A 23693-nucleotide genomic window follows, 5' to 3' on the forward strand; every position below is an offset into this window, starting at 1 on the left:
CTCAAAAAAACTGAAAATAGAGTTGCCATATGATCCAGCAATCCCACTCCTGTGCATATATCTGGACAAAACTACAATTCAAAAAGATACACCCACCCCTATGTGTGTAGCAGCACTATTCACAACAGCCAAGACATGGAAGCAACCTAAATGTCCATCAACAGATGAATGGATAAAGAAGATATGGTACATATATACCATGGAATACTACTCAGACATAAAAAAGAATGAAATAATGCCATTTGCAGCAACATGGATGGACTTAGAGATTATCATACTAAGTGAAGTAAGTCAGACAGAGAAAGACAAATTTCATATGATAGCACTTATATGTGGAATCTAAAATATGACACAGGGGCTTCCCTGGTGGTGCAGTGGTTAAGAATCTGCCTGCCAATGCAGGGGACACGGGTTTGATCCCTGGTCCGGGAAGATCGCACATGCCGTGGAGCAACTAAGCCCGTGAGCCACAACTACTGAGTCTGCACTCTAGAGCCCGCAAGCCACAACTACTGAGCCTGCGTGCCACAACTACTGAAGCCCGCACACTAGAGACCGTGCTCCACAACAAGAGAAGCCACCCAATGAGAAGTCTGTGCACTGCAACGAAGAGTAGCCCCTACTCGCTACAACTAGAGAAAGCCCATGCGCAGCAACAAAGATCCAACGCGGCCAAAAATAAATAAAATAAATACATTTAAAAATAAAATAAAATATGACACAAATGAACCTATCTATGAAACAGAAACAGACTCACATAGAGGACGTGTGGGTGCTAAGAGGGAGGGGGCTGGGGGAGGGATGGATTAGGAGGTTGGGATTAGCAGATGCAAACTAGTATATATAGAATGGGTAGACAACAAGGTCCTACTGTACAGCACAGGGAACTCTACTCAATATCCTGTGATAAACCGTAATGGAAAAGAATACAAAAAAGAATGCATGTATATGTATAACAGATCAATCTGCTGTACAACAGAAATTAATACAACATTGTAAATCAACTATACTTCAATTAAAAAATGCAAAATATATGTTCAAAATGTTAAAAAACAAAAAAGAGTCAGAGAGGTAAAGAAACTTGCTCTAAGGCCACACTGTCAATCCTCCAGTCTTCCCACTTTCCCAAGCTGCCCCCAAAATAGATTACTTAGTGTATTAGTCTGCTAGGGCTGCCATAACAAAACACTATAGACAGGGTGACTTAAACAACAGAAATTTATTCTCATACAGTTCCAGAGGCAGGAAGTCCTAGACCAAGGTGTAAGTTTGGTTTCTCCTGAGGCCTCTCCTTGGCTTGCAGATGCCGCCTTCTCACTATGTCCTCACATATGTCCTTTTCTGTGTGGCCACACCTCCCCAATGTCTCTTCCTCATCTTATACAGTCATATGACACCAGTCATATCGGATTACAGCCTCATACTTATAACCTCATTGAAGCTTAATTACCTCTTTAAAGGCCCTATCTCCCAATACAGTTGTATCGGGGGACTAGGGCTTCAACATAAGAATGGGGGGTGGGGGACACAATTCAGTCCATAACACCCAGAATCAGGATTTGTCAGCCATGACACTATCAACATTTTGGACCAGGTCATTATGGTTGTCCTGTGCATTGCAGGATGTCGAGCAGCATCTCTGGCCTCTACACCCACTAGATTGCTGTAGCACCACCCCTTCCTCCTTGTGACAAACAAAAACATCTCCAGACATCACTGTATGTCCCCTAGAGAACAAAACCCCCCTTTTGAGAACCACTGTCCTAGATCACTTTTTATAGCATGATTGCAACCTGAGGAGTTTTAAAGACGTGCAGGTTTGAAACTGTTGCTGTGCAGAGTGAGAGTGAATTCATCAAGAAAAAGGATTTGGGGGCAAAACTGAGGGGTCAGTCTGCAATCGTGGGTTTGATGTAATACCAGTCCGTGGGATGACTCTCTCCGGCAGTGCGATCCTGCAGAAGCAAACAGGCACTCTGTTCAACTGGGGTTGGAAACATGCTGGATACAATGGGATAAGGAGAGGAGAGAGGGGGCTTCCCTGGTGGTGCAGTGGCTGAGAGTCCGCCTGCCGATGCAGGGGACACGGGTTCGTGCCCCGGTCCGGGAAGATCCCACATGCCGCGGAGCAGCTGGGCCCGTGAGCCATGGCCGCTGAGACTGCGCATCCGGAGCCTGTGCTCCGCAACAGGAGAGGCCACAACAGTGAGAGGCCCGGGTACCGCAAAAATAAATAAATAAAAGAGAGAGGAGAGAGGATGGAGACCCCGCCTGGTGATTTTTAAGCTACCGAGAACCCTGTCGAATGTTCTGCCATTAGGATGGGACTCATCTGCGTCCTCCTGGGAAGACCGATGTCCACCATGATTGACCGACTCAGCAAAGGTGCAGTGAGCCCACATGGCTCACCCCCAACCGGTGCAGGCCGAACTCAAGGCCAAAGTGAATTTGAAGTGTTTTAGGGTTTTTGTTTGTTTGTTTGTTTTGCTTTGCTTTGAGGTCAGACTGAAGTGAGTGGGGAGATGTTCCTTTAGGGGTGCGTTGGAACTCAAAGGCTGTTTCCCCAATATTTCAGGTTGAACGGACAAAATGTGAAAACGCAGGACCCCCTGATTCAAGTCTAGGCCGGTCCCCAGGAGATCAAATTTCCAAAGATGTGGGCTAAGAGAAAATAATCCTATTCTATTAATACGATTGTCTGTGAGCTTTCAAATTCTGGCTAAACTCACTGACTGCCGTAGAGCCAGCCCCTCAGCCCTGGGGAAGGTCAGGCAATGCGTTCACTTCACTGTGCAGAGAAATGTGTTTCAAGGGAAACCGTGTGTGTGCATGGGTGTGCGCGCGTGTGTGTGTGATTCTCTCTCTTTGCTGGTACATTCACAGTAGGAATCTTTTTTTTTTTTAATGCAGCTTTTATTGGGTGTAGGATTACTATAAGAAAGCCATATCTTATAGACTCTGATATGATTTCTCTCCCGTTGTGGAGCACAGGCTCTGGACGCGCAGGCTCAGCGGCCATGGCTCACGGGCCCAGCTGCTCCGCAGCATGTGGGATCTTCCCAGACCGGGGCACAAAGCCGTGTCCACCGCTTTGGCAGGCAGACTCTCAACCACTGCGCCACCAGGGAAGCCCAGCAGGAATCTTAAAAACAGAAAAAAGGCAGGCAAGAATCCCGGCTTATATTAATCCTATCAAGAGTTGAAATGCTCTTTTCTAAACAGACCTGCTGATAACTGATATCTTACAGACTTCAGTGGAGTAATTATGCTCCTGTTGTGCATGCGCGCACGCACACACACACACACACACACACACACTAAAGAAAGAAAATATCAGACATGAAGGAAGCTGAATAAGTAAATACAGAGCATTAGTTGGTGTGTGGAGGACAGTGGTGCTGATGTTGCTTCTTTCTTTTACTCCCTAATTTCTTACCCTTTCATTGCTAGGGGCTCCTGGGTGAAAAAGAAAACAGATGTGAGAAGACCCAGATCAGTCAGTTTCCATCACTGTGGTTCTTACAAACATTCAACTGGAAATGACTACATACTGAGGCTAAATTAAAGTTTTAGATTCTCCAACCTCCCTAGTATTTATGTTATTGAGCCATCTACAAATTTCTGCCTCCCTCCCTGGGCTTCTGAAAGAATGGATAATGAAGAGAGAGCTCGAAGTCGTATCCTAACTATTCATGCAGTGAGTTTATATTCTCCATCACTTCGAAGACCTACGGCCTTTAATAGGCATGTAGTGAAGGTCAGTGATTCTCTGGGACTCCTGTTTGCCTCCTCTTTCTTTAATTCAAGAAATAGTTATTAAATGCCTACTGTGTGCCAGGCACTGTGTTAATCACCAGAGCTCTACGACTTTGTGAAAACAGACAGTACCTCTCTACTAAGGGCATTTAAAGGAGAAAGACACCAAACAGTCATCCGAATACATGTAAAATCAGAATTGGGTGAGTGTGAGCAATGAGTAGCCTAGGGTGCCAGGAGGAAGGAGAAGCAGGAGAGCTGACCTTGACTGAGCTCCAGGGAGGCTGCCCAGAGGAAGGGACAGGGGGCTGAGAGGCATGGGGTCTGCAGGAATCAACGAGGTGGGAGGAGGGATAAGAAAACTCAAGGCAGGCAACCGGTGAGTGCAGAAGTCCCATGGTGAGGGTGCACGGCTCGGGATCCTTCTGAAGATGAGCTAAGCCGACTGAAGAGCAAAGGGCAGAGAAGAAACTAGAGGCAGGCAGGTTCCAGGCGAGGTGGTACCTTTAACGGAGTGTGTGTGTGTGTGTGTGTGTGTGTGTGTGTGTGTGTGTGCGCGTGCGCGTGCTGAGGGGGGCATTAAATGACAAAATCAGATTTGTATTTCAGAACGATTACTCCAGTCGCCTTTTGGAAAATGCGGGAAAGACCTGAAAGAATCTACGTGGAGAAACGAGTTAAGAGGCTACTGCAATAGTTCCCGGAAAAACATGGCTGGAATGAGGGTGGTGGCGGCACCAGCTAGAGGATGCGTGTCAAGAGCCATTTAAAAAGTAAAACAGCGATATTTGGTGAAGAATAGGAGGTGATGGGTGAGAAAGGTTGAGGGTGAGTCTAGGTTCCTGGCTTGTTTTAGCCAGAGATGCTGCAGTGCCCTTCAGAAGGAATGGAGGAATTGACATTTATGGAGTCTCCTTCTATAGGCCTATTTCTGCTCTAGGTACTTTCAAATGCAACAGAATCTCATTAACAGGAGGGGGTCTAGGGATGGGGGATGGGATGCAAAGGAGTGTGGAACCACTTTCTAGACTTAGATCTTCATTAAACGAAAGGACTTAACATTTTCTCCCAGGAAAACAGAAGCCATTTGAAGAAAAAAACTTCAGTTCATTCTAACAAGTATTTGCTGAATTCTGGCCATGTTGCTAAGCACGGAACACGGTGCTGAGGAGATGTCTTATGCTGTAGTTCAGAAAGAAAGGTTATAGGGTAGAAGACACAAGAAGTCACAGAGGGAGAAGTGGTGGAGGAGGAAGCAGAGAGGGAGGCATGGATGGGAGGAGAGAGACAGGGACAGGGACCAGGAACCCACAAGTATCAAGAGGGAGACAGACACCTAAAGAGATAAGATAGAGAGAAAGAGAAACTGGTCCAGAACGTGATGGAATTACAAAGGGCAGAGAGAGGGTCCACCAACACCGTGGGTGGCCTGCAGAGCTGTATCACCACCTGGTGTAATGACCGTGAGCACTGCTCTTGCAGGGTCACTAAAATAGTGGGGCATGGGGAGGGGGTCGATTTGAGAGTTTGAGAGACTTTGGGACACTGTAGGATTCTTGCTTCTCAAGTTATCCTTTCCTCCAATAAAACGTACTCGACACCATTTTCTTTTCACTAAACTCTTGTGTAACCTCCAGTGTTGACAGTGTTTATAGGCAGAGAGCTCTGGGCCATTGAGGTATCACTGGCTCAGGGCCATCGAGGTACCACTGGCTCAGGGCCATCAGGGCACTAGTGGCAACAAAGGTCCCTTATGAAAGGAGGGGCTCCTGCCCCCCTCAGGAGGACATGCACTTGGCATTGAACATGAGGCTGGTAACAGAAGGCAAGCATCTAGCACAGGGCGGGCCGCACAGTAATTACCTTAAAAGTGTGATATGTGGTCTCCTGGTCTGCTGACCTCAAAGCAAATCTGATTTAAAAAGACAACGTGGGTACTTTAATCCTGAAATAGGTGCCCTGCCTCGAGTATACAGCAAAGGCGCTGAGCAACATCACCCCAAAGGGCACCATTATCCCGAGTCACTGCTTCACATGGGCAGCGAAGACCACTTCCGGGAAAAACTCAAGTAGCACCAGCCCTGAACTTCCATGATTAATTAGCCCCGCTTTCACCAGTGAGAAGTTCAAATACCTGAATTTTCCTATGTATGAAACAAAAGTCTCTTTATACTGGGCTTTTAAAAAAACCTACTCTTCTCGGTTTCCTCAGCCTCATCTCCTGAGACTTACCTCTGTGCTGGATCCGGTTTCCTGCTTGGCAGTCAAATTTTGACTCACTGCTCAGCCTTTGATCCCAAACTGTGTTTTTTTCTTTAACAAGTGTCTGTTCTCTTCTCATTTCCTTAGCACACAGGTGGGTGAATTTAGGAGATGCTCAGTCACAGTGGGTGAGGTGAATTTGCTAGGAAAAGTGGAATCATAGGGCAAAATAACCTTTGCATGCATAAATACGGAAAGTGGTTCTTTTCTTTACAAATGTCTGATTCGTACAAATACAAAAAAAAAACGGCTGGAAAAATGTATTCCAAAATTGACAGTGGTTTTTGCTGGGCAATGAAACTGAGGAACTATTTTTTGTATTTTAAATATGCCAGTTCACACTTTCTAATTTTCCACAATAGAAATATGTTATTTAGTGTGTAACACCAAGGGATAATATAGATACGTTATGGGTATTTTATGTGTAGTATCACAACTCCAAACCAGGTTGCTGATGACCAAGGGAACTGATAACTGTACTCTGTGTCTAACACTTGATGGGAGAGTAGGAGAACTGGTCAGATTAGGAAAAGTCTGACTTTATTATGGGTTTTTTTTTAAGTGGAGGGGAAGGAGATGAGGGCATTCTCATAGTGTAGAGAGGGAAAAACCCAGCCTTAGAAGAGGACACTTTTTGAGACACGAGGGCTAGCCCTCATAACAATATATAAATGGTGACTATATAAATGCACTAAATGTATGGTAGAAAAGCAAACAACCACTACTCTGAGTTAGTCCTTACAAATAGTTAGCATTCTCCTGAACAAATGAAAGAATGTATCGTAGATGACACAGCTGAATTGGGACTATGCTCACGAAGGGCCTCAGAAGTCCAGAGAACTCAGCAGTGAACCCACTTAAACAGAAGCTCTTGCATATCTAAAGGCGTTTTAACCTTAAACTTGTCCATCATCTTGGGAATGATTGTAACTGAGTAGATCTAAACGTTTCTAGACGTTTCCTCTTGGATCTGCCTTTAGAACTAGGTCACAAACTAGTCACCCGAAAATATCAATCTCTTCATAATTTTTTAGCCTTGTCTTATGAATGTTATTTTCGGCCATTCATGATGCTTTTGGCCACTAGAGGGTGGATTCTACCTATGATCTATATCAGCTAAAGGGAAAAAAATGTTACTTGGGAGCTTAACGAAAAGGGAAATGTGTTTTACAAAAGGGAAATATATGGCACGAGAGGATGCAAATACTTAAAGAAGAAATAGTTTCCTTTAACAAGAAAGCTTAACATTCATCTATTTCTTTATAGTTTACAAATTCACAGATGTGCCCTATAAACATACAGTAGCTATGGTTAAAATTATCTGTGATAAAGTAGACTATTTTTCTCACTGACTCGCTATAAAAATTATTTTTAAAAATGTAAATGCTTATAACACCATGGCTAAAGCACCAGGATTCAAGATTAAGTGTAACAACAAGATAGTATTTTCAACTTGATTTTAACGATTATTGCGGTACATGTGTTTAGTTATAAACAGTAAGTAAATTTTTTTTTTTTTTTTTTTTTTTGCGGTACGCAGGCCTCTCACTGCTGTGGCCTCTCCTGTTGCGGAGCACAGGCTCCGGACGCGCAGGCTCAGCGGCCATGGCTCACGGGCCCAGCCGCTCCAGTCTGCATCGGCAGGTGGACTCTCAACCACTGCGCCACCAGGGAAGCCCTATAAACAGTAAGTAAATTATTTTAATGGCATAACCTTATAACCTCATTGATTCTCTGGGATGTTTATAAACACATGTAAAAATGACTTGGCTTGTAGTTGAGATGAGGAGATCTGGAAAAGAAAAAGTAGGCATAAAGCCCTCACATTCTAGAGGTTTTTAGTATGAAACAAACACACCAAGATGGACACAGGGCACAGCACAGGCAACAGATGGGTGGCAGCACAAAATCAAAGGGTAGGGTTCTAATAGGCACCTTGGAAAGAAAATAAAACCTAGATGACTATTTTCACACAAGTATGTATGTTAACAAAGAGGAATTTTAAAAGGTTAAAGTACAGGGAAGTTTTTTAAATGTTTTATTCCTTTTAATTTATTTCACAAACTGTGGTTAAATTTGATTTTAATTTGCCACTCACCCAGTGATCACAACATATTCTTTTGCGCCATTTGGCCTCACGAGGGCGTGTGTCTATGTTCATCACACTAGACCGGTGGTCCACACAGTGTGGTCCCCAGACCAGCAGCATCTGCATCACCTGGGAACTTGTTAGAAATGCAAGTTCGCAGGCCACACCCAAGACCTATTGAATCAGAAACTCTGCAGGTGGAGTCCAGAGCTCTGAGATTTCATAAGCCCTCTACCTGATTCTGATCAGCACACTCAAGTTTGAGAATACCTGAGTTATAGAATAGCAATGCACACAACATCTCCCACCAACTTCTGATTCTCAAAAATGTAAGGAAATGGTAAGAGTTACGTATGGCAAGGGCTAGATATGGCACGGTAATGCTTGGTAATAGCCATGGCCTCCCCTCAGCATATCAATAAACCAACCATAAAACACAGTCAGAACGTGCACCAGTCACAGGCATAGAAATAAACCAAGAGTGAAACGTGCAGTCAAATAACCTGCCAGCCACAGACACGGAGACTAAACAAAATTACACTCCTCTTGGGATTTGCTTCAGGGAAAAAAGTGATGCAAAGAAATCCCAAACCAACAGCAGATGCCAAATTTGAAAAGGAAGGCCAAAATGAGGGAAGGTAATAAGGGTATAGAGGTGGCAAGCATTTATAATTTCTCACTGTGTGACTGGGAGTCACATATACCTGTTCAGAGGAGGAGAGATAAGTCTAAATTCAGATTAGTGAGCACAATTTTTCCCCACATCCTCTTATGCAGTTTCCTTGACCCACAGGAACAACATTTTAGCTGAAAAGAACACTATCAGAAAATAGCAGACAGAACTCACAGAAACAGAGTAGAATGATGGTTGCCAGAGGCTGGGGGTGGGGAAAACAGGGAGATGCTGGTCAAAGGTACAAACTTCCAGTTATAAGATGAATACACTCTGAGGACCTAAGGTACAGCATGGTGATTATAGTTAATTATACACTGTATTATATACCTCAAAGTTGCTAAGCATGTAGACCTTAAATGTTATCACCACAAAAAAGAAACAGTAATTAGGAAGGTGTTAACTAACACTCTGGAGGTGATCATTCTGCAATATACACATGTATCAAATCAACATTCTGTACACCTTAAACTTAAACAAGTCATGTGTCAATTAAATTGCAGTAAAACTGAAAACAATTTTTAATTTAAAAATTTTAAGAAAATGGCAACCTACAAAGATTTTTATGAACCAAAAATTGGGAAACATGATCTGACAAAGTTGTGCTGTTTCTAGTGATAAAATGCAGTCTCATGGAGACACAGTTTGGTACCAAGGTGTTTGTGTGATGCAAAACAAAACTTGTGATTGGCATTTTTCCAGAAAATTCTGGTGCATGGACTCTGCAATGCAGACGTAGATGTTTTTCCCCAGGTATATTTACTTTCACCCTCATATCACTGGGGACATTCAAAGAGACAATGCAACAGTGCAACCTTCTAACTCTTTATTATTAGTCATTGCCATTCTCAAGTAAACATGCTGAATCCTAAAGATGGTTAAACACTATGGAAATGCGTCATAGTCATTCAAGAGTATTTTTAGAAGCACATACCTCCCACTTGGCCACCATCCCCAAGGGCTGTAAACTCATAAGGGCCAAGCTGACTCTTAGAGTTAGGACTTTAGCTAAAGAACTTCATGGAGAAAATTAACCACCAGAACTGTACCTCGAGGCAACCAGATTACAAAGAAGATTTCAAAATGTAAATAAATTGGAGTCAGAACTCAATAATTTTAGTAAATCCTCAATTCTATTCCTATTGCCTCTACTGAATGAATATTAAGGATGCCTAATAATAATAAGGCATTTATTCATTTAGGAGGTCATAAAGCAGTGGAAAATCAAAGTTCTGGACATCAGAGCTATCTCAGGCAGAGAACTAAAAAACAAAAGTCAGATATGAAGAGGAAAGATTATTACACTTGCCTATTCAACGATTTTTTTTATAGCTAGAAAATTCAATTTTATTTTTTAAAACTCTTTATCTACCACCTGCATATCCTTTGGAACCCAGACTGTGTGTTCTGAACCTTGGCATGTTTCTAGACTGCCTCCCCTTCAGAAATACACAAATATTTGAAACCATCACTATAAAAAGAATAAAGTCAAGAGGCAAAACAGTCCCAAGACAGTGTTACTTTTAAAAATTATTTGATATTATCTGCACCTCTGTTCTTCTTTGAAGCAAACATAAATTTTGTGATTCTTTTTCTAGTGGGAAATTTGATATTTTCAAACATATAAAAGCTCTGTGGAAGAGCAGTTTCTTTAATTAGGTGCATCCAGCAGACATAAGGTCAAGTGAAATCAAAAGTCTCAGTTACAGGTAGCCCTCAGCATCAATTGTGAAGCCGCTGAATCTGCAGTGAAACAAAACCAGAAGTGGCTCACCTACCTACGAGCAGTTCGATTTCTTTGGAAGTCAACGTCGTGCTGCTCTGTGCTGGGAAGTCAGAAACTATTGCTCAAAAGTCACTCGGACCACGATCAAGGCCACTCCTCAAGCATGGCTTTGAAGTGTCCCCTAGGAGCCCTGAAATTCGGTCCTACTCAATTCTAAGCCCAAAGCCCTTTCCCTCACACCTGGTATGAGAGGCAAGGCATGCCAAATTTCAATTCTCAATTTCCAAATTCCCAGCCATTCTCAGCAAGCCAAAAAATGTTAGCAATCGGATCATAATAACTTCCAACCACAAAGCAAGAGTCAATGGCTCAGTGACAAAACAGTTTTAAACAAGTTCCCATCTGACTTCCATGGCCGTGAGCTTGATAAGAATTTCCTGAAATTATGTGTTGGCAGTGCTTCAAACAGAGCCATCCTCAGAAATGCACTGGTTAGTGATGTAAGCTGTTATCAGCTGCCACTTCTGACTTCCATTCCAGGTAAGAAGATGTAAAGTGATTTCTGCCGTCCTCGCAGACCATGCCAATTCCTACTGCCGGGAGGTAAATCTCCTACCTTTTCAACAAGAGTTCAGCCAAGAATGCATTCGGAAAGATTTGAAGTTGAAGTGCTGCTGTGGGGGCAGAAATCCCTCCCTAATTAAAGGCCAGTTCATTAACACTTTCATCCATATGGATTAGGCATTTACAGCAGGTTAAATAGACTGTGGATCGATTTTTAATGTCAAGAATCTCATCAAAATTCCTTATGCAGCACCAGCAAGTGCCCTTCACTCATTACCACTGTCCTTCCCGCCCTCGTATTAATCCCTCAGGTCACCAGCCTAAAGTAGAAGGCAAATATCACAAAGACTCCCTGAACACGCCCCGAAATTAGAATCAAAACAAAATGGTGATGAAGAATGGCCGCGGGGGTAATTGTGAACACCACTAGGACAGGTCCCTTAGTGTCTGGCCGTCTGGGCAAGCCTGACTCAGCTCCTCGCCCCTGGGCAGTGTCCCCCCCTCCACCATCCTGTCCTCCCAGGAACTTCCACGGCTTGGCCTTCCCCAGAGACCCTCCCAGTCCCAGCGGCCTCCTCCAACCTCTGCTGCTGCTGCCTCTAGCCCCCGCCTCAGTGCAAGAATCCCCTAACACTCTCACCAGTCTTTCCCCTGTCGGTTTATACTCTCGCCCCATCTATCTTAATAGCTCCCTTGACTTTCTCTAGCACCCACACACCAGGAACTCCCTCCTTACCTCCCTGGTGTCATGCTCAGGACCCAATGCCAGTCACAAATAACAACTAACTGACTGGCACATCCACTTGGTTGGCCTGCCATTCCCAAAGGCCTTCTGCACATTTCCCTGTTTCTCTGAGTTACCCAAGTTAAAGCCTCAGCAATACCTTTGATTCTACGCTCACCTCTGGTCCCTACAGTCACGTGACAACCAAGCTCAGATGATCCCACTCCTCAGACAGATTTCAGGTCCCTCCTTCCAATTCCCACCGCCATTAAGTTCAAGACCTCACTTCCACTTGCCTGAGCTTTCTGACTGATCTCCTGTCTCATCATCTTTTCTTGACTGTAATATCTAATTCTATCAAAATAATCTTTCTGAAAGTCACCCAATCTTTCTTGAAATCACCCAATTCCATCAAAATAATCTTTCAAAAACACAGATCCGTTCAAATACACTGCTGATGCAAAATGTTTCCAAGTCTTCATTTTCTGAACTCCTTAGCAACTAGATTCACCCCAATCTGCCCCAATCAGCATTTCCAGCTTTAATGGCCATCACTGCATCCAGTGGATCTTATCCTACAGCCAACTGGATCTCCTGTTCTCTGAACTTACCCCCACCCCACCTAGGACTTTTGTTCCATAGCAACCTTCCCCCATGTATAAATCCAAACAACATTTCAGTTTCCAATTCACTGGAAATTCTGACTGAACTATTGTTAATACGAAAATTCAATCAGTATTTTGAACACTCAGTATTTTGAGCATTTTAATCAGTTAAGTCCTGCCAATGCTCTCAAACCAAAGGCCACCATGGACAAAACTGTAGTTGATGCAGTTGGGTTTCTTACTCATTACAGCAAGGGGAATCTCGGGGTGTCTCAGTCAGAGGGTGTTAGATGGGGCTTATTATAGGATTTGAACTCTGGTTGGGCGATTTGGGAAGGAGTCACTCTGGATGCTGTCAGGAAGCAGGGGCAATTCTACGCTTGAGTGTTGCAATGAATCTTTTCTATGGGTGGGAGTAGGCTAGACCGAGGCTAAAGCTGTAACTGGTGAACAAGCAGCTGGCCCTCATTTTATTTGCAATCAAAGGGGATGTTTGGTATTTTGTGGGTTGCATGGTGACCTTGTTTTTATCTGTACTTAGACAAAATTATGGCACGATCTTGTTTGTCTCACTTTATCATGGCCTATGAGTGACCGTGTGTCTGAGGTCGGTGTTCAGTGTGGGTGTTTACGTCTTTATGTGCAACACGAAACACCACGGCCCAGCTGTGGTCGCCAGGCCAGCTCTTAACAACTCCAAGGCCTGCTTGTAAGTGTCCAACAAGCCCGCAGATGTCAGGGGCTACTCTTCTCTTTCTCAATTCTTAGTGTCATCGTGATGTCAAGAGATTTAAACGTTTTCTTAGGTGAAGTACAGATTATGAAGAGTTGCTACTGCTGCAGCGAGGTAGACCGGATTCTATCTGGGTTCCCAATGGGGAGGGCAGTTATCGTATTTCAAAATATAACAGAGGAAGGGCATGATATAGGATTAGGATGTGGAGAAAGGAGGCAATATATTCTATAAAAGCAATGATACTCAAGAATAATATGATATACAGATCGGGACCCTCCTAGAGCATGTTAAACACAAGAAGTGACTTCATCTTAGTAAACCTGGTAAGGTTTCCTAGTTAATAAAACACGAAAATTATCCACTGTACTCATCCAGGAATCTAAATGCAATTAGGTATTCATTATCAAGCTAAATGTTTTCATACCATTGTAGGTGTACATTTTTCTTTACTGCTGTTAACTTGCTACTTAAATCCTGACCATTAAGTCTTATCTTAGATTCTGTTTCCAGCAGACACTATCAGAATGCTGATATTGCTAAGTCTGAGTCTAACAGAAGGAAGCAATGCCAACTGTGTCTTTCAGGCCATCCCAACCAGAAATGCAGCCATATGGAAGGATGTCAAAAATAGAAAAAACAGTACCTGAGATTCTTATAAATATAATTTCCTTAAAAAAAATTCATTTGGAAAAAGTCTAAACATCCTTTCTTTTATAGTCTGGATGGTCTAATTGAGTTGCCAGCCCTATGATGGAGAAGAATCAGCAGAGACACATGGACAGCAACTTGGCCCAGGTCTACCCTATGACAACTGATAAGCATCAAAAGTTATTCATGGAAAAAAAAAAAGAAAACTGTTATTTGTATTTCCATATAAAAATCCTCTAATGCCTTATACTATAAACTCCTTAAATAGTAACTTAAGGCACACTCTGTAATGGCAAGGTTCATTCAATTCAACAGACAAGGTCAGAGTAATAACTCAAGTGTATCAGGCAGGGGCCAAGACGAGTGAACTCAGGCAAACCACTTCCCTTCTTACCAGAGATTCCTTCCAGGACTGGTCAGCACCCAAATGGCATCTCCAGATGCCACCACTTCTTTGAGAACATGTGAGACATCATCTTCTACTTTCAGGGGCAACAGCAGGTGCCAGGCGACTCCAGGCCCTGTGGCCCTGCTTCCCACAGTGTTTGTTGGACTCCAAGTTCTCACTTTCTCAAGTCCTTAGGAGATTTTGATTTGTAATTTTTTTAGAGTACATGTGGCCTATCACTTACCACTGTCACTGAAAGATAACATTTCAGTGGTTACTCACTGCTGACATTTTATTATCTAATACTAAAATCCCATCAGAACTCCCTAGCCCAATAAGCTAAAAATGAGGTTTGAAAATAAAGCACCTGGCAAATCTGATTTGCTGTCATCCAAATGGCATTTTGTCAGATGGGAGCTAATTATCAACCTGACGTGATTTCAATCTGCTGCCATTTTATGCAACGGGGCCTGTTTGCTCTCAATACAGAGGATCAGCCTTGCCACTCTTGAGCAAGACACCCAATTTCACCTACACTCATGAGATTCTTCTATTATGCAAACTAGTGGTAAAGCAATTACATGCTCCGAAAGATTTAAGACTAGAAATTTCGCATTCAGAGCACTGTTATTTTCACCTCTTAGAATGTAAATTCTTGCCAGATGTTAAGATGCCTTTTTTATTTCACACAATGTCACCTAATGATCTGAGGAAGCAACCCCTCTAAAAGCAATTTTATCTCCCAAGTTCGATGAGAGAGCTTTGATAGAGCTTCAGGGCTCTACCCCGGGGGACTGCCTACTAAATGCAGGCATCCAGGAATGGAACACACATTTCTTCAGGCTTTTCAAGGCCCCTTAGAAGCTGGGCACTGGCTTTACCAAGCTAAATGCTCCAAATGGACATGAATGAAGGTTGAGCAGAGAACAGCAGAGGGGAAAGAGGAACTTCAACAGGAGACACATCACCCTTTTGGCTTAAGGAAAAGTGTTGGAATCTCCATGGATAGAAAGACACAATCACGCTTACTACTCCTTGAGAGGAAATGTACTGCGTGTCTCTCGTCTAACGCTCTTACACACGACAGAAGATCATGGTCAGCAAGAGGACGTGGTCAGTAACTTGTCCCAGGTCTAGTCTGTGATCCCAACTGCAGCTGAACTCACGAGCATCTAAGACATTATTAGTGAAAGTAAATACCGAGGCCCAGAAATGCCCTGTAAATTCCTACAGTGACAGTCAACGAGTGGGGATCTCATGGGTCCTTTCTCCCACCCTCAGCTACTGCTCCCTGGGTGGACAGAGAGACACTAGGCAGCATATTTTCTACTTAGGACCATGTAAGCATCTGCACACATGTTGACAGACTCTACTTGGTATTACTAAAAAGCCACATGTCTCTTTAAATACCCACATCCCATTTCAAGTTTTAAACATACACCAACTAAATATAAGGGCAAGTTTAATATGTTTAAGAACGGAAGTCAGAGGAGAAAGGGAGGAGGAACAAAGCCGCCTCCCGGTCCTGTGACATGTGATTCTTCCCTTTGGGCTCACGGAGGGAACCAGGACTCCCAGGAGACATGTGTGGAGGATGCTCTGAGGTACTGCTCCAGATGGCGGTCAAGGGGATTATTATTACTCTGTGTGTTATGACATCCAGAGCAGGGCGTTGGGAGCGGCGTGCTCATGAGTCATGACATGAGGAAGACTGCTCTCCCGGGACAAGTGCAGCTTATTTCATCTGCAAACACAAAGTGGTCTTGGGGCCCCACTTTCCCAACAGGCAAGGGCACCACACTGCCCGGGCTCCCCCTCAGCTCCCCGAGGCCATGGCACGTGCCTGCAAGGCCCATGGAAGAACACTGGTCCCCAAGGGGGCAGCGGCTCCCATCATCACACTGACTGACAGGGGAGGACGCGTGTCCATGCAGAAAAGTGTCCTCGTGTCATGTGTAGGGTTGCAGAAACTCCTTCCCCACGAGGTTTATGCAAAACCCCCAAATGTTACTGGGATAGTTAATTTCACGTGTCAACTTGGCTAAGCCACAGGACCTGAATATTTGGTCAAACACCAGTCTAGATGTTGTAGTGAAGGTAGTTTTTAGATGAGATTAGCATTTACATCAGTAGGCTTTCATTAAATCCATTACCCGCCAGAATGTGGGTGGACCTCATCCAATCGGTTGAAGGTCTTAAGACCAAAGACTGAGGTTTCCCGAGGAAGGAGGAATTCGGGCTCAAAACTGTAATGTAGACTCCTTGCCTGAGTGGCCAGCCTGCCGGCTTGCACTACATTTTTAACTTGCCAGTCCTCACAACTGCCTGAGTCAATTCCTTTAAATCCAGCAAGTTCTCTCCCTCCCTCTCCATCTCTCTCTCCCTCTCTCTTTCTCTCTCTTCCTTTTCTCTGGAGAATCCTGCTAATGCAATTACCAGGCAGATTCAACAGCCCCATCCCCTCTGTATTTTAGAACAGAAAGGAAACGGCCACTTGGCAAAATATCAATCCCATGATTGTTTACAAAACCGGAGAATTAAAACGTCTACATGAAAGAGGCTTTTCAATACCCTTCAAATGCTTAGTTGCTTTTCCCACTCACCCCTTTAGCTGACTCATGAGTATGAGATGTGCCCCTTGAGAGTTCCAGACCAGGCACAGGACAGTGGAACCAGGGCACCTGGGTTGGAACCTGGACTCAGCCTGAGTGGGTGTGTGGCCACCAACACGTGGCTGAAGCAGGAATGAGGCATTTCATACCTCGGGGAGATGCGGCTCAACAATATCCACCTGGCAGAAGGGCACTAAAAGGACCAGAGACGTGAAGCACTCAGCTCAGAGCCTAGAAAGATTAAGCTCACTAAATAGTAGCTTATTGTTATATAGGAGTTACTAATAGAACACACTTCCTCCTACCCCTCAACGGGGAGAGAGACACACACAAGGATAATTAATATAATGTTTTAAAGACCAGGAAAGGGATATTGTGGCTGATCGTGGGAACTCAGAGGAAGGAAAACTGGTTCAGCCCCAGAAGGGGAAGCCTGCAGGTGAGATGGGGTGACAGGGCAGCTGGCACCCAAGGTGGAGGGCAGTGACTGGGCAGAACCAGGGGTTAAGCAAACCAGGGGACTGGCCAGCCATACTGATGCGCCAGAGACGGGGGCAGCGGGGATCACTGTGCTGAGAAATATTCTAAAGAGCCAGCTCCTGCAAGGATGCAGACGCAGGCAGGGTAGAAACCAGAGGACAGGAGGAGCTGCCCCGTGTGCGTTTTTTCAGACCACACCAGGAGGCTGTGCGGACACAGACTTGAACCAGTAACCACTCTGACTTCTGAGCGTCAAAACTTTCACAATAAACAATCAGCGATACCAATACAGAAGAACATTTGGAAAGTAAATGATGGAACTTTTGAACATTGACACAGGAAGTCACAGGTCCTCTAACACGGACTGTGCCCTGAGTAATAATTTTAAAAGGTGATAAGATTCTGAATGGACTGCATTCTGCTTTGCATGCACATTAAAATGAAAAACGTTCCGTTAACCTCAGAACCCAGTAATAAAAGATATGTAATACAGTAAAAGCTCTGGAGTGACCTATAGTCAATTGTCCAAAATAATTAAGCTGTTATATAAGATTAAGCCTGTTTTTAATTTTCTTCGTTTTGCTTACTTGTATTTTCTTCTTTTTCTACAATGACTGTGAAATGCTCATGAAAAGGGGAAAGGGTGCTTTTCAAAGCCTGCCTAGGGGAAGTCTAAAAAGAAAGGGTGTCATACATGAGTGGGGTTCACTTAGACAGGTAAACCCATACAGCGGGCCAAACCTGTGCTCAGATGCAAAAGTTAAAAGGCTTTGAGATTGGGGAAAGAAAGGACTTCCTGTCCATGCATCGTACCCACCTGGGTCACAGAGGCATTTATAGCTGGTGCCCACGCTGCGGCATGTGCCATGGGCACAGGGGCTGAGCGCACAGAAGTCCACGAGCTGCGTGCAGGCTGGGCCCGTGAAGCCTGCGCTGCAGCTGCAGCCGAAGTGCAGCCCATCGGCGTAGCAGGTCCCGTTGTTCTGGCAGGGCCCCGAGGCGCATGGGTCCACCTTCTCCTCGCAGGCAGGGCCCAGGTAGCCTGCGGGAAGATGCAGAAGCGGGGAGGGGTAAAAAAATTAAACCGCAATACACTTAATAACCAAGAAACTGGGGCTGCTGTTCTTAACTCTTCTCCGTCGTGAATTGATTAATGCACAACCCAACAAGGTGGGTTTACTTAGCTTTGGTAACCGGGGGTTAAACCATGAAGCCCTGTGCTTCCATTTTGGTTGAAATACAAAACACATGATTGCTTAGATGTACACATGGACAGGGACATACATATATTTATATGTGTACATGTGCATGTGTGTATGTATAGACTAGAAAGATGCCAAAAATAAATTAATGGTGATTCAGGAAGGTGGCATTGGGGTCAGTGGAGTGATTTCACCTCTTATTTAATACACATTGCTGGGGGAATTGATTCCTTATTCTGTTTTAATAGATAAAGATACAATCCTGAATTTAAAAACTAAAACCCATATAAAATAGTATGACAAAATCTTTCTCCCATCTTTCTCCCTTTGTCCCTCACTCCTTTCTCTAGAAGCACCCACTGTTAGCAGTTGCTTTAATACATGCTTTTCAAAAATGTGGTTATTGTAATGAAAAACGAACTGTGGTGTAGTCATGCAATGCAATAGTGTCTGGCAACAAAAAGGAATTAAGTTCTGACATGTGCTCCAACATGGATGAACCTAAAAAACCTATGCTAAGTGAAAGAAGCCAAATACGAAAGACCATATTTTGTATAATTCCATTTATAAGGAATGTCCAGAAAAAGAAAATCTATAGATATAGAGAATAGATAAGTAGATGCCTGGGGCTGCTGTAGAAAGAGAAATTGACCAAAAATGGGCATAAAGGGTCGGCTAGGGTTGACGTAATATCCTAATATTGGATTGTGAATTGTGGTGATGGCTGCACAACTCTGTATATTTACTAAAAGGCACCGAATTGTACTCTTAAAATGCATGAAATTTATGATACGTAAATGGTACCTCAATAAGGGTTTAATATTTTAAAATTTTAAATGTACTTCTCATGCAGCTGATTTTTATTTTGTTTTGTGTATGCGTTTCAGTATTCCTCAATTTAAAAAATCATACATACTCTTACTGTATAGCACAGAGGACCATATTAAATATCTTGTAATGAACTATGATAGAAAAGGATCTGAAATATATATATATAACTAAATCATTTTGCTGTACACCAGAAACTAACACAACATTGTAAATCAACTATACTTCAATTAAAAAAGTTTTTTAATTATACAGACATATATACATGAATCTATAGGTCTATGTGTCCAAGTAAGTGTTTAACAATACTTTGGTAAAACCTATTCTTTTAATATTTTAAGAGCAGTTTGAAAATTAAGTGAAGACTATTCAAGTTTTAGAAACAAATTTAAATAATTTTATTCATATACAGTTCTTATTCCAATATTCTACTTCGCTTTTCTCATCTAGAATTAAATTTATATTAACCATCTTCACACAGAACTCTCAGCAATATTGGTAATTTTTGTTGTTCAGGACACAGTGAATATATAAAACGAACAAAAATAGTTCCCAGACTTTATCTAAAGCATCACTCATAAATTGTCAATCAACTTGATATTTTTCTGTACAGAAATATAAAAATTTTTTAAAAATCCAATGTTATTCAACATCTTATAAACTTCTCTGTAGCTTTGACATTTTAAATATCATACTAAAAATGTACCACACAATCAGTTTTAATAACACTTGAATTCTCCAAAGAGTCCCTTTGCAGCCAAGAGCGGTATGTAACTCCATCCTTCATGAGATGTATTCCATTTCACTCTGAATGAAAAGAACGTACTTAAACACATTTCACCCTGTGACAAACTGAACAACCAAGGCAAGTCCTAACCTCTCTCATCTTCTACTACCTCACCCCAAAAACAGGGCTGAAATCATTTTCTTCATAAAGTTGTTGTGGGTTCTAAAATGACATATATCAAAATTCCTAGAACAGTTCCTCGGTCCAATGCGGAATGAATGAATGAATGAAACATGGTAATAATAAAAGCAACAGCTGACATCCACTAGGGGCTGAGATGCACCAGACGGTTCTAAGCCTTCACATGCATTATTTCATTTAGCCCTGGGGTAACTGCATGATACAAGAACTATTAGTAGCCCCATTTTACAGATGAGATGATGATGACAGAGAAATGTGAGGTATCCTGTTCAAGTCTACTTAGCTAGTGGGTGGCAGAGCTAGGATACAAGGCCCAAGCTCTTAATTCTCCACTATACTGCACAGAAGTCAATAACGCCCAATTAAGAAAATGTTATGATGTGTAAACATAACCAGGACTTGTGTTTCTAGTCTTTTTTTTTTTTTTTTTTTTTTTTTTTAGTTTTGGCTGTGTTGGGTCTTCGTTTCTGTGCGAGGGCTTTCTCTCATTGTGGCAAGCGGGGGCCACTCTTCATCGCGGTGCGCGGGCCTCTCTCACTGTCGCGGCCTCTCTTGTTGCGGAGCACAGGCTCCAGACGCGCAGGATCAGTAGTTGCGGCTCACGGGCCCAGTTGCTCCGCGGCATGTGGGATCTTCCTGGACCAGGGCTCATACCCATGTCCCCTGCATTAGCAGGCAGATTCTTAACCACTGCGCCACCAGGGAAGCCCCTGTGTTTCTATTCTGCTTGGATATTGGTGAAAGAAGAAATAAGAGACTTACCAATCAAGTCAAAATAAAGGAAAAATGAATTTTAGGAAAGAAATCACTCTACATTCACGTTGATATACTCGGTTACAAATATTAATACGATCCACATAGAATACTCCAAGTTGAAAGAATGGTGGATAAAAAGGTGAGGAGATATGAAGGATCATGACTCTGGGGAGAGCCAGTATTTCAATGAGGCCAAGAGGAGATGGAAAGCAAGCATAAATGAGGGCGCTGGTCAGAGGCCAGATCATGAACATCTTACATGCCACACTAAGGAGATTGCACTTCATTCTAAGGTCACTGGACATCAACTATTTGCGTGTTTTTGATATGCTTAATTGCAAGCAACGTGGAGAATGTATTAGTGGAGTTTGAGGCTGGAAGGAGGAAATCAGGTGTTTACTAGAGTAACTGAAGTGAGAGGTCATAAGGACCAATTTGTAGCAATAGGGATAAAGAATGTGAGGCAGATTGGACAATTATTTTACAAGTAACATAACATTGTTAGTTCAGGGACCAATTGGATGGTGGAAGAACTGAAGAGAGGGCAGGGCCTAGGGACACAACGTAACAGGAGTCAAAAACTCAAATGCCAGCAGGAGTCCAGCAGACCATGTTGATGAAGGAAGCGGGCCAACTGTAAGGCAGTAGGGAGTGGCAGGGACTGTGGCAAACTGGAAAATTCATGGCCTTCCAAAGGGGGTGGCCACTGCCACCCTGAAGCCAGCTGCTACCATTTGAATGTGAGGACAGTTACCAGATCTTCTAAATTTTCAAGAAATATCTGAAATCCAGAATCTTGTTTGAACCCTTACTATTTTAAAATGTTGATAAGTCATTTCTTTGGTAAATAAAAGATATCTGAGGGCTCTGATTATGTGGTTTCTCAGTGTGACTTAATGTTAAGCATGGGCTTTGGAGCCAAAAGGAACTGGGTTCAAAAACCATCTCTGCACACTAAACTGTGGGACCATGGGCAAGTACTCAATCAACCTCATCTGTTTCATGGAGTGGAGATAGTAATGCCTACAACATATGGCTTTTATGAAGCTTAAATGTAAAAATCTATGGCAAACATTTGGTACAGTGACTGGCAAATAGTCACGGTTTAGTAAGAAGCAGCAATAATTACAGTGTGATTCCCAGGTTTTCCAGATTAGGAAACAATGCTGGTGGTGTTGTTACCAACTGCAATGGAAAATACAGGAGGAGATTCCCAGGGGAGGCTTATGATTCCCAGGGGAGGAACAGACAGACAGAGGGACAGGTGGATGGATAGACAAATGGATGGACAGATGGATGGATAAGTTTTAAGAAAGATAGGAGGAAAACCAGGAGAGGAAGGTGTCACTGAAAACAATGGAAAAGAGAACATCAAAAAGGGAGTTGTCAAAAATGTCACCGAACTCTGCCTAGAAGCCAGGTGAGCTGGCCCAAGCTAGCCTGCTAGAAGACAAGAGACTTCATGAATCAAAGCAAGCCAGCCCAATGAGGCCACCCAAGACCAGATAGCCACCAAGCAATCTGGCCTGTGACCGGCTGAAATACAGCCCAAATTGCCAATCCACAACAATCATGAGCTAAATAAATGATTGTTGTTTTAACCACGAAGTTTTGAGGTGGTTTGTTACGCAGCAAAAGCTAACTGATACAATGTAATAGGAGACACAGCATTACATCTAAATAGTAATGTGGGCCAGAAGGAAACTTTTGTTTTACTTTGCTTTATGTAAAAGACTTGAAAGAGGAATTGATTATGTACTAGAAGAAACTTTAACTAAAGAAGGAATCAATAAATCCTTGTTGAATATCTAAAAGGTTCACTGCTGTTGAATCAGGAATCCTGCATTTTATTACTATTAAAATTTCCCTTTTCTTACAATTTCAAGAAAATAGAAAAACAAGATGAGATGCAAATAATATTTATATTTTCAGAGAATCCTAATATACCTCAGTATATACTGAAGAGAGAAGACGCCTTTGACATATTATCCAGTCTAAAAATATATAATGTAATATAAAATGCCATTCTGTTGTAAAGGATGATGACAAAGCAAAAATGAATTCAAGGTGTATCTCAATACATTTTATGGAGATGCATGTGATATAGGGTGATTATGGGATAATATTCCTAGCTCACAAGATTATTAATGACAATTAAAAAAGGGATTCACAGATTAAATGCTGAGCTAATTTTCAAAATACTATTTGTTATGGACTAAATGTTTGTGTCCCCTCAAAATTAATATGTTGAAGTCCTACCCCAAAATGTGATGGCATTAGGAGGTGGGGTCTTTGGGGGGGGGTAATTAGGATTAGGTGAGGGTGGAACCCCCATGATGGAATTAGTGACCTTGTAAGAAGAAGACACACCAGAGCTTCCTCTTTCTGCCACTAAGGACACAGCAAGAAGGCAGCCATCTGCAAGTGAGGAAGAGAGCCCTCACTAGAACCTGACCATGCTGGCATCCTTATCTCAGACTTCCCAGCCTCCATAACTGTGACAAATAAATGTCTGTTCTTCAAGCCACCCAGTCAGTAGTATTTTGTTATGAAAGTTTGAGCTGACCAAGACACTGTGGCTTTGATCAGCAAATTCTCTATTTCCTTCTATCACCTAAGCAATTGTTACCCTCTTACTCATATAACATTGTTTTCTAAGTGACTCACATCTTCAGCCACCTCTTAAATGACCTTCCTAAGAGAGAAAAGAACAAAC

General features: G+C 42.8%; 1 protein-coding gene across 1 annotated transcript in view; it reads right to left on the bottom strand.

The window, feature by feature from the left end:
- The window catches only part of DNER (delta/notch like EGF repeat containing), a gene marked incomplete at both ends in the record, with an annotated part of 323334 nt that overhangs the window by 55645 nt on the left and 243996 nt on the right, over positions 1 to 23693 (bottom strand). Inside the window, one exon of the mRNA XM_081243331.1 lies at positions 18081 to 18305. Within this exon, the coding sequence (XP_081099457.1) occupies positions 18081 to 18305 (225 nt within the window). The remainder of the gene's footprint in view (positions 1 to 18080; positions 18306 to 23693) is intronic.

Source organism: Mesoplodon bidens (genome assembly GCF_964165515.1).
Source record: "Mesoplodon bidens genome assembly, chromosome: 8".
NCBI classification, from domain to species: domain Eukaryota; kingdom Metazoa; phylum Chordata; class Mammalia; order Artiodactyla; family Ziphiidae; genus Mesoplodon; species Mesoplodon bidens.